Raw genomic sequence first — 12,167 nt, 5'->3', positions numbered from 1 at the left:
GTCATGTCTTGTGCGCGCGTCCAGAGGCGCACTCTGCACGTGCGCAGAGGCCTCCGGCAGCGGACGCGAGGCTGGTTGGCCAGCAGAGGGCCCTGGAGGTGGCGAGGCGGGAGAGGAAGGGGCCGAGCTTCTCCCGGCTGCCAAGTGCGCATCCGGGGCTGGCGCTGCAGCCGCGCCTCGGCTGGCGGAGGAAAGAGTCGCCGGCCGGCCGGGAGGCAGCTGCCAGGACCGGCGCGCTCCCCTTGCGAGCGCCCCCCGCCTCGCCCGGCTGCCGTGCGAGGCGGAAGGGGGCGCTCCGGGGTCGTTGGGGGGGCGCCGGGCACCTCCCCTCCCGCTGCCCGCGCACACGCCCCGGACCCCGCTGAGCCCCTCCCTCCCGAGCAGCCCGGCCGGGAGAGGATGGATGGGGCGCAGGTGAGGCTTCGGGGCGGAGACCTGCCGGGGGGGAGACAGCCCCGACCCCCCGCACTCCGCGGGAATTCCTCGTCCCTGCTCAGGCACCCGGCGCGCGATGGGCGCGGGAGCCCGTTGTCTCGGCAGGTGGTTGACGGAGAACTCCTGGGAAGCAGTGGCGTAGCCGGAGGGGGGCACAGCGCTCGGCCTGGCAGGGAGCCTCCCCTTCGGAGCCGCTCCGGGCAGGGCAGCCAAAGGGAGGCCTTCGCCTTGACTGCCCCTGTGCTCTATCCTCCTTTCACCCCCCTGCTTTCAGTGACTGAGTCTTCAGAGTCTTCAGTGCCTCTGAAGAGGAGGTGCTGCTCGAACGCTGCAGTGAGGCTCCCTGCATATCTTAGCGCTTTGCAACCCCTCTAGCTACGCCACCGACTCTTTTGATGTTCTTAGTCCTCCCACCAGGAAGGGAGGAATTCTGCACCTAGCAGAAAACAGCACCGGCATTGATGCAGCTCTTCCCCATGCTCTCAGTGCCGCACAGGTATTGACAAGGTTACAACAACCTTGCTGGGTAGGCCAGAGTTGTCTTCAAATTACAGGTGGGACTTGGTGGCAGAAACAAGAGCTGGGGTTTTCTGATTCAGAGCTCAGCCTCCTGACCTCAGCTACACCTACACAATCATCCTCGTGCTGAGAGTTATTTGTTGACTGATAAATATGTTGGTGATTTGCCCTCTTGAGTGCTGCAGGCTGCCTGTCTGAGGGTTGATTTTCCTGCTGATGACTCACATGACGTTGCAATTGGCCTGTTTTTCAGTGGTTCTTTTAAATTCTGTGTTCACCACAGCACTTGGTTTTCAAATGAGATGCTGACCCACCAGCCTGAACTGAAAATAAATAAGGCTTGACGTGAATTTAAAATTCCACAATCAACACCTCACTTTTCTCCTTTGTTCAGGAAGTTCAAGAGCACCTGTGCTGTGCAAGGACACAAGCAAGGGATGAGAACCTGCAAGTAAGTGTTTGGGAGCCTTCCATTTGGGTTTGTAAGGGATATGATCAGGGAGGCTTCCCAAGGAGCAGGCTTTTGTGGGGGCTGGGCTGGCCTTTGCATGTGTCCATTGCTCCCTCTAAGGTGCTCAGCTGCAGAGCTCAGCGACCCGGAAGTTCAGCAATGATGTGGTGACATCATTGCTGAATGTTCAGAGGGAAAGCTTACAGGGATCACTGCATGGGACCCAAAATGCTTTTAGTGTTTTTGGCCCTGTTCGCTTAGGATGGATGTATTTAAGTGTAACCAGGGCCAGGACTACCACAGAGGCACATGAAGCAACCACCTGGCATGAAGCTGTTACTGAAGTGCCTGTCTCAGCCACCCACGCTGGTGGATCACTGTCCTATTTAGGCTGGATTTAGTCCTGTGATAGGCATCAAAATCGAAAATGAACATAAGCAAAAGTGTTGGGGCTCCTTTAGGGTAGAAAAAGCAAATGAAGGGACATGAGAGAGACAAATAAAGTTATGCATGGTGTGGAGGAGGAATTTTTCCTCCCCTCCTCATGACATTCAAGCTTGGGCTTACCCAGTGAGATGGGATGGAGAAGTCTAGACCAGCAATTTTCAATATTTTTCTTCATAGAGGCACACTAACCTCTGTGGCCTCCTCTATGGTCTTCACCTCTTGCAATGTCACTTCCGGCGGCTTCCAGGAGACTCTTCCAAGTTCTGCGGCTCTTTTTCTAGGGCATCTGCCTGTAGTCACAAATTGTCTGACCCTCTCCCTCTGCCAGCAGAGCTAGGGACAGACAATTTGTCACTACAGACAGTTGCCCCCCAAACAGAACCACATAACCCAGAGAGTTTTTCAGTGATTTTCAACTGTTGTGCTCCACAGTGCTCTTGAGGAGATTTTTGCAACACACCGTTGTGCCACAGCACACCAGTTGAAAATTGCTGGTCAGACCAGGGGTGTCAAAACATTTTGGCAGGAGGGCTACATCATCTTTCTGACACTGTGTTGGGGAAAAAGAGAATTAATTTACATTTCAAATTTGAATAAATTTACACAAATGAATATATTAGAGTTGGAACTTATATGACTGAATGAAGGTCTTGCAACAGCTCAAGGCCTATAAAAGGCCTTGCACCAAGCAAGGCCAGCCTTTTCTTTGCTGCCGCTGCTGCATCACAGATGTGGAACAGCAGGCAGTGGAGGGAGCCCTCGTCCTACAGCTCAGGTGAGAAGTCGGAACAGTCACTCTCATGCTGAGAGCAGTTACATTGGGCTAGCATGGGCTCCAGCAAGTCTTTGGAGGGCCAGAGGCTCATTGGAGACTGGGGGCTCCCTGTGGGCCAGATTGGGAGCCCTCGAGGGCCGCAAGTGGCCCCCGGGTCAGGGTTTGGGCACCCCTGGTCTAGACAAAAGAGAATGGCAGGGACAGAAAGGGTGGGGAGGGGGAGAAACTGAATCTAGTCTCCCTCCTCTTTCCAAACAGAAAGGTTCAGGCAAGGGTCTGGTTTTGAGGTTCAGGAGAGACTTCAAAGTCATGGTAGCACCAAGGAGCCTTTTGCATGTGAGTAATGGCTACCATTTTGAAGTTTTGGCCTACTGGTATGTCATTTCAGAGATTTCACCAACCATTATAAACATAAGGATTACAAATACCCCTTTTAACAAAATGAATACTGAGAGGTCTAAGTATATCTGTATATAAGTATATACAGTATATACAGTAAAGATATCTGTGCTTGCATTATGCAAGAATAATATCTGTAGAATATCTCAACTTGAACATAGGATAGTTTCTCTCTGAGCAAGATGCGCCAGAACAGTCTTCTAACTTCCTTCCCAGTTAACCACTTTTCTTGTTCCTTTCAGGCTGTTGGAGGCCTGCAAAGCAGGTGAGTTTTGGCTACCTTCTTATTAGCTTTACAGCGCAATCCTATCTTGTGCTGGAACAGGCAGGCCTGGAGGCCTGCGCTGTATTCAGCGCAATGTTGGGGTCAACTGTGGCTCAGCCAGAGGCAAGGGAAAATTCTTCCCCTTATCTCCGAGTAGGCCACCACAGCCCCAATGGGTCTCCTCGGACCTGCGCCACCACAGGAGGTGATGCAAGTCTGAGGAGAATGGAGTGGCTTGGAGCTGCTCTGTGCTGCGTGGGGAATGGGGTCGGGATCCGGCATAACTGCTGGGTCCCAGCCCTGCCTCCTACTGCCCACCCGCCCACCCCCTGGAACTTCTCCCCGCCCTCCCCACGCCCCTGTGTTGGCTGAACTCGGCTGACGCAGCCTTACCTTTCCATATTGGTGCGGAGTCTGGATGCAGCCTCTGTGGGCCGGCAAGCATCCCTGCACCAGCCCAGCCAACACACGAAGAAGTGCAAACGTGCTTTATGGCACGTTTGTGACCCTCCTGGACTGGCGAAAGGGACTTGCGCCAGCCCAGGGTGCACTTAGGATTCCACCCTTAGTTAAATACATATATATCCCATTTCTCCAAAAACCGTTCAAGGTGGCTTACAGCTAAAGTGAACATAAAGCTAAACAAACCAGTGAATGACAAACAGGATGGAAATGGCAGTAAGATTAAAAACAACCCAGCAACAAATAAACAATCCAGGAAAAGCTCCAATTTTTTGAAAGCAGCCAGTAAGAACATAAGAAGAGCCCCGCTGGATCAGGCCATCGGCCCATCTAGTCCAGCTTCCTGTATCTCACAGTGGCCCACCAAATGCCCCAGGGAGCACACCAGATAACAAGAGACCTGCATCCTGGTGCCCTCCCCTGCATCTGGCATTCTGACGTAGCCCATTTCTAAAATCAGGAGTTGCACATACCCATTACGGCTAATATTATAATGCCATTGTACAAATTGATGTTAAGGCCACCCCTGGAGTATTGCATCCAGTTGTGGTCGTCACATCTCAAAAAGGATATAGTGGAGATGGAAAAGGTGCAAAAGAGAGCGACTAAGATGATTTTCAGCCTAGAAAAGAGGCGCCTGAGGGGGGACATTATTGAGACATACAAAATTATGCAGGGGAAGGATAAAGTGGATAGAGAGATGCTCTTTACACTCTCTCATAACACCAGAACCAGGGGACATCCACTAAAATTGAGTGTTGGGAGAATTGCAAGATGCTCTGCAGAATACGTGCAGTTTTCGGCATTAAAAGAAACTTAAGAACATAAGAACAGCCCCACTGGATCAGGCCATAGGCCCATCTAGTCCAGCTTCCCGTATCTCACAGCGGCCCACCAAATGCCCCAGGGAGCACACCAGTTAACAAGAGACCTGCATCCTGGTGCCTTCCCTTGCCTTCGCATTCTGACAGTCCATTTCTAAAATCAGGAGGTTGCATATACACATCATGGCTTGTAACCCATAATGGATTTTTCCTCCAGAAACTTGTCCAATCCCCTTTTAAAGGCGTCCAGGCCAGATGCCATCACCACATCCTGCAGCAAGGAGTTCCACAGACCGACCACACACTGAATAAAGAAATATTTTCTTTTGTCTGTCCTAACCCTCCCAACGCTCAATTTTAGTGGATGTCCCCTGGTTCTGGTGTTATGTGAGAGTGTAAAGGGCATCTCTCTATCCACTTTATCCTTCCCATGCATAATTTTGTATGTCTCAATCATGTCCCCCCTCAGGCACCTCTTTTCTAGGCTGAAGAGGCCCAAACGCCGTAGCCTTTCCTCATAAGGAAGGTGCCCCAGCCCAGTAATCATCTTAGTTGCTCTCTTTTGCACCTTTTCCATTTCCACTATGTCCTTTTGGAGATGTGGCGACCAGAACTGGACACAATACTCCAGGTGTGGCCTTACCGTCGATTTGTACAATGGCATTATAATATTAGCCGTTTTGTTCTCAATACCTTTCCTAATGATCCCAAGCATAGAATTGGTCTTCTTCACTGCCGCCGCACATTGGGTTGACACTTTCATCGACCTGTCCACCACCCCCCCCAAGATCTCTCTCCTGATCTGTCACAGACAGCTTAGAACCCATCAGCCTATATGTGAAGTTTTGATTTTTTGCATTGCATGCAAATTGCATGCATGAGGTGGAGATGGGATATTATTTGTTGTGGTGGCAGGCATTTGTGGTGGCAGGGAAGGTTGGGCTTGAAAGAGGGGGGCTTTGCTTTCAGTGTATGGCAACATGAAACAAACAAGCCACATCTAGGGGGATATTTCAATGATGCAAGATGGGGCAGGAGGACACTGTGAGGTACCTGATGCTGAATCACAGCATTGATTCATCTCGCTGTATGCACTGACTGGCAGGTGCTCTCCAGATTTTGGACAGGAGCTTTTCCCAGCCATACCTGGAGATGCTAGAGATTGAAATCGGGCCCTTTTGCATGCAGAGCTCTACCACTTAGCTACGGTCTTGTCCTGAAAGAAAGCTCAGGATTCAGCAGTGAATTGGTGATGGAAAAAGCTATGGGGAGAATGGTTGCAACTTTGGACATGCAGAGGGAACAAGGAACAGATTCTTCTGGGAATCCTGTGAGGGCAGCAGGGCTCAATCCTGTTCAACTTGCCAGTGTTGATGCAACCATGACAACAGGATCCTGCAGTGGGGAGGAAACTCATAAAAGCCTCCTCAAGATAAGGAAATGTTTGTTCCCTTACCTTGGGGCTGCATTGCAGTTGCATCAGTGCTGGAAAGTTGGAGAGGATTGGCCCACAGAAGGTGAAGATGGTGCCTTAGGAACCTAGGGGAGAGTTAAGGGAAATGACTTGAGCAGGAGTCAGGCCTTTTTTTAAAAAAACAAAACAAAAAAACCTTTATTATATTTTTCTAGCATGGAAGGTACCATTATTCTGAAACCTGAACCAGATTTGGCGGAGCTGGAACAGAACTCCAGCACTCTCTTGGAAGAAAGGTCTATCCTTCAGGATGTCCTGCCAGGATGCAGAGGTAAAGAGGAGGTTCCTTCAACCCCTGGCTGCTGTTTCCCATTTCCAGTGGGAGTTTCTCCAGTGGCGTGCCTGCATCTCTTTGGCCATCCCTAGCCTGTAGGGCCTCTTCTCTTTAAATAGTCTCACTGTATTACTTTGGTAAACCTTTATTGGCATATTGGAAGTCCACAGACACAATAATAAATATAACATAGCAAATAGATACACTTTACCAGGTATTAGCTTCTGGCCTTTGCCATAGAGACTACCACTAAAAATTCCACCACCAAGTTGGTGATGGGAGGGGAATAATTGCTAAGAAGAATTGGGAAAGGATCAACAAGGGAAACAGGAAGAGAAGAAAGAAAAGGGCCAAGTAGGTGGGACCTGAGATTATGATGGGCGGGGCACCGAAGAAGGATGTGGTCCAGGGTATCTGGTTCAGCAGAACAAAAAAAACATAATCTATTTGAACAGGAGGTTTTAGAAAATCTCCCTTGGTGTACTGCAGATGGAAATATGTTCAATCTTGCTAACATGAAAGCCCTTCTTTTGCTGGGATTAGTGAGTTGGACAAAATAATTCGCAGGGCGGCCAAGGGAGGGGGACAATCCAAAGAAAAGGGGTGAACAGGTCGGATTTAAATTTGACAGTAGTGTTACGTATTCTTGCTCCCAGAGTTTGAGTTTGAGGAGTCTCACTGTATTGGACTGCCTGACTCGCTCCTGCTTCTGTTTCCCCCACATGCATTACCATTGATAGCCAGGGTTCAAATGGATAACCATTGGTTAATCAGATTCTGAATATAGTCTGAGAGTTGACCATGCCTTGCACTTCAGCCTCATGTAGCAAAGCCTCAGTGACCCCTTTGCTCTTGCCAAAACACCCTTGGGAAGGAGCTGGCAAATTGTACTGGAGGAGAGAGAGGAGGTTGGCTGCCTCTGATTGCCAGATGCAGGGGAGGGCACCAGGACGCAGGTTGTGTCTTTTGTCTTGTGTGCCCCATGAAGCATTTGGTGGGCCACTGTGAGATACAGGAAGCTGGGCTAGATGGGCCTTTGGCCTGATCCAGCAGGGTTCTTCTGATGTTCTTATGAGGGGAAAGGTAATGGTTAACTCAATGATTTTTAGCATTTTTCTTCTCATGGCACACTGACCTCTGTGGTCTTCTCTGTGGTCTTTGCCTCTTGTAATGACACTTCCAGTTTCCTGGAGACTCTGCTTTTGGGGGTTCTTTACAAGAGAGAAGGGCTACTGTGACACATGGCGGAAGTTAATGTGTAACTTACTCAAGCTATCCAAATCGGAAATGTTAGCCAGCACATGTTTTTTGCAGCCCACCTAGCCTCTCTGTTTAATTTTTTTAACGGTATATAAGGTATGTCTTTGTTAAATATTTTGTGGGCATGATGTAGGCCAACCTGGAATGTAATGAGTGCTTCTTGTTAAAAAAAAAAAATCAATCCCTGCTTACAGAAAACTAGCACCTGAGAGAGAATGTTGCAGCCTCTTGTGCCTAACATGTGCCTCTGAGCGGTCCGCTTGGAGGCAGGCTGTGCAGCATGGCCTTTCCCAGTTTGAAGAGACACTTGGCCAGCAGTCTGAGGCAAAGAAGGAAGGCCCATAGCCAGGGAGACAGACCAGGGACAGACTGCACTTGCTCCCGGTGTGGAAGGGATTGTCACTCCCGGATTGGCCTTTTCAGCCACACTAGACGCTGTGCCAGAACCACCTTTCAGAGCGCGATACCAGAGTCTTTCGAGACTGAAGGTTGCCAATACTTGTGCCTAACATGTTAGTTTTCTTGATGAAGGGAGAGTATGTTTGTTTGGAAGAGCATTCAATCATGTAGGCCTCATGATGAAATCTGAGACTTACCTAGCCATAGAAAACAGAATCTTGGTGGATCTGACCCTCTTCTATCAGTCTGAATTAAATTGAGAAATGGAAAGCCAATGTAGCCGCATTTTGCTCTAACTGAGATGCTAAATGGCAACCTTATCCCTTGGTTCAGCTGCTGTGTCCAAGTGACCCATACTGTGCTCAAGAAGAAGCTGAGGCTCCTCCCCCCCCCCCCCCCCCGTGTAAATGAAACTCTCTTACTTTTATTCTGTCCTTGTTTCATCAGGTCGAGGCTCAGTGGCAGAAGAGGAAATGACTTCCAACATGGAAAATTCTGAACAATTATCTTGCAAATCTGAAGAAGCAGCCAGTGATGCTGTCCGCATTCCTGAGCAGGAACAGACTTCAGAAAATAAGCAAAGAACAAAAAAGCCAGAGGAACTTCCTTCTGGAAAAGGGATCAGTAAGCCAGCTCTTCATGTGGCAGACACTAAAAACTGCAGTGGAAACAGATACAGGAGACAGATGATGTGCAGCAAATGTGGAAAGCATTTCAGTAACAGCTCTAACCTTATGGCGCATGAGAGGATCCACACAGGAGAGAAACCCTACAAATGTCTGAGGTGTGGGAAGTGCTTTGGTAAGAAATCAACTCTCATTGCCCACGAGAGAATCCACACAGAGGAGAAGCCTTATGAGTGTTCGATCTGCGGGAGGAGTTTCAGCCAGACCTCGAGCCTGATCGCCCACGAAAGAATCCACACGGAAGAGAAACCCTATGAGTGTTCCAAGTGCGGGAGGAGCTTCAGCTTGAAGTCCAGCCTGGTTGCCCACGAGAGAATCCACACTGGAGAGAAGCCATACAAGTGCTCGGACTGCGGGAAGAGCTTCAGTCAGAAGTCTGCCCTCATCGCACACGTGAGAACTCACAGAGGAGAAAAACCCTATACGTGCGCAGTGTGCGGGAAAAGTTTCAGCCAGAGCTCAAATCTGATTGCACATGAAAGAATCCATACCGGAGAGAAGCCGTACCAGTGCTCAGACTGTGGGAGAAGTTTCAACTGCAGCTCAAGTCTTATTCGGCATCAGCGCATCCACACAGAGGATAAACCATACGAGTGCCCAGACTGTGGAAAAAGCTTCAGCTGCAGCTCCAGCCTCGTCAGGCACCAGAGGACCCACACAGGCGAAAAGCCCTATGAATGCACAGACTGTGGCAAAACCTTCAGTGTGAGTTCTCAGCTTAGTGTGCATCAGAGGACCCACACAGGCGAGAAGCCGTATGAATGCTCAGACTGCGGGAAAAGCTTCAGCGTGAGATCGAGCCTTAGTGCCCATGAGAAAATCCACACAGGCAAGAAACCTTTTAAGTGTGCAGACTGTCCCAAAAGCGTTTACTTGAGGTCCAGCCTCAATGCACACAGGAGAACGCATGGAGGGGAAAAACCATACGACTGCGCAGACTGTGGGAAGAGCTTCACTTGCAGCTCGAGCCTCATTAGGCATCAGAGGATCCACACAGGCGAGAAACCGTACAATTGCGCAGACTGTGGCAAAAACTTCATTTTGAGCTCAAATCTTATTGCCCATCAGAGAACTCATACGGGGGAGAAGCCATACCAGTGCCTGCACTGTGGCAAATTCTTCAGTGTGAGCTCACAGCTAAATGTCCATCAGAGAATCCACACAGGAGAGAAGCCATATGAGTGTTCAGACTGTGGGAAAAGCTTCACCTGTAGCTCAGGCCTTATTAGACATCAGAGAACTCACACCGGAGAAAAACCGTACCAGTGCTCAGAATGCGGGAAAAGGTTTAACCTGAGTTCAAATCTCATTGCCCACCAGAAAACCCATACAGGAGAGAAACCATATAAATGTATACACTGTGGGGAAAGTTTCTATACCAGGCCAAACTTTGTGGAGCATCATAAAGCCAAGCATGTAGATCATATAAATGTGAAAACAAATGCCAACCATGTTCATCATGATTCCCAATCTATTAATTACCAAATAAACTACGTAGGGTGGGAGTGATGACTTGTACGTTGCAGAAACCTCTTCGCCACAAGCCCCGTCAAGCTGCTAGCTCTTCACTAGACTGGCCCCCGAGATCTTTGACTTCGGACTTGCATTTTAACGTGTACTACTGAATCCATGTGTATTTGGTTCTGTGCCCTTTTTGTAACAAGAAATTTCCTGACATGTTGGAAAAGATGGGGGGGGGGGGAGAATATAGTTTAAATCTATTTCAGATGTAAAGTCAGGAGCCAGGATGGTATAGTGGTTCTGTAGCTGGACTTGGGTTTGCAAGACCCAGGTTCAAATCACTGCTCAGACATGAAACTTCCTGGGTGACCTTGGGCCAGTAATTATCTCTCAGCCCAACCTACCTCACAAGATTGATGTGAGGATGGAAGGTGGGAAGAAACTAGGTACACCACCCTGAGCTGAGCTCCTTGGAGAAGGGTGGTATAAAAATCTGGAAAATAAGTAATAAAATAGATACGACAAAACTTCAAGTATCAAAATGCCAAATAAATGTTATCGAAAAGCATTTAACAACCCAATAAAAAGCTCAGGGAGTGGTCTTAGTCTTTTTGCAAAAAGACATTTAAATAATCAAGAAACAACAGTTGCTACATAACTAGGAGGGCTTTTCAAGCAAGGCTTGTGCAAAACTGTAGCAGTGTCTGAGCCAATGTTTTAAAAATGGTTGATCCATCCAGGGGTGGCATGACCCGGAATGCCACCTGATGCCACATCAGTTCTGCTGCTTCTCCACTAAAAAAACCCCCCAAACCCTTACCTCATGTCCTGCCTGGAAACTTGGAATTGTGGGACTTCCTGTTTCACTTAGGCCACAATCCTAACCCGGTCGACTCAGAAGTAAGTCCTATTTTGTTCAATGGGGCTTACTCTCAGGAAAGTGTGGTTAGGATTGCAGCCTTAGAGGGAATGTAAAAGCCTTAGAGGGTGCATTTGTGCATTTTTCCTGTTGCTTCTACACTATAATAGGCTGACATTTACTGCAGCCTGAGGGGTGTTTTGTAGCTGGTGTTCCATTTTTGCTGGGAACCCAGAACTTCCCCTGACAGAAAGTGACCTGGTGCATGGGGTTATGCAGAAACTGCACAAGTCTGAGAACTGCGTAGAAAAGTTAGTCAATAATTGCATTGGACTGCCTCACAGGATTGTTGTAAATATAAATCCTCCCCCCTTGCCTGCTTTGGTGCAGCACTAGGGGAAAAGATATTGCAGAGCAAGCAAATGCAAAAGCAGGCAACCCAAGGTGGTCCGGTGGGCATGATTGTGACAGCCCATCCATGAGGCTGGTTGCATCAGTGGTGGACTGCAAGGGGAGTGAGGGCAGCGGAGTTGGGGTGTCTTCCAACCTGAGGGGGCGGCTGCTGCTACTGTCACCTTCCTCCAGCAAACCACGTGATCCACTTTCTACCTGCCGAAAACAAAGCAGACCATCCACCTCCTTACTGATACATCGTGATTAAGAATGATCATAAGTTACTCATGATTACTGTGCAAAATGTTTTCCTCTAAGGGCGCAATCCTAACCCCTTATGTCAGTACTGACATCAGGGCAATGCAGCTCTGAGGAAAGGGAACAAACACTCCCTTCCTTTGAGGAGGCCTCCGTGAGTGGCACCCAACTGCAGGATGCAGCACACGTCCCATTGGCACCGCTATGCCAGTGCTGGAAAGCACTGACATAAGGGGTGAGGATTGCGCCCTAAGTTGCTTAGCAGTTATATTCACTCAAGTACCTATTTTCCACATAGTTTTTCTTCTCGTGGTACACTAACCTATATGGCTTTTGCCTCTTGCGATGCTGGCTTCCAGGAATCTCTTCTGGGATCTGCAGCTCTGTTTCCAGGGCAACTATTTGCAACAGCAAATTATCTGTCCCAGAACTCAGACGTGTTTATCAGCAGTTTGCAACCGTTGTGTTCAAACTCCCGTGGCACCCCTGTGGACCTTTCATGCCATACCAATGTGCACACCGGTTG

General features: G+C 49.0%; 1 protein-coding gene across 3 annotated transcripts; it reads left to right on the top strand.

Moving 5' to 3' along the window:
* The first annotated feature begins 190 nt into the window (after positions 1-190).
* On the top strand, positions 191-10,792 carry LOC136640393 (zinc finger protein 252-like). Of its 3 annotated transcripts, XM_066615495.1 has the most exons (5): positions 191-414; positions 1,349-1,405; positions 3,269-3,291; positions 6,207-6,322; positions 8,432-10,792. In XM_066615495.1, exons 1-5 carry the CDS (start codon positions 400-402, stop codon positions 10,177-10,179), a joined length of 1,959 nt encoding a protein of 652 aa, XP_066471592.1. In that variant the 5' UTR covers positions 191-399; the 3' UTR covers positions 10,180-10,792. The 3 variants fall into 3 exon arrangements, with proteins under 3 accessions (XP_066471592.1, XP_066471593.1, XP_066471595.1); XM_066615496.1 differs by lacking the exon at positions 6,207-6,322; XM_066615498.1 differs by lacking the exons at positions 191-414; positions 3,269-3,291; positions 6,207-6,322 and having other exon boundaries at positions 1,374-1,405.
* Positions 10,793-12,167: the final 1,375 nt, after the last annotated feature.

The sequence above is a fragment of the Tiliqua scincoides genome, chromosome 2, assembly GCF_035046505.1.
Source record: "Tiliqua scincoides isolate rTilSci1 chromosome 2, rTilSci1.hap2, whole genome shotgun sequence".
NCBI lineage: Eukaryota > Metazoa > Chordata > Lepidosauria > Squamata > Scincidae > Tiliqua > Tiliqua scincoides.
This window is presented reverse-complemented; position numbering and strand designations above follow the sequence as displayed.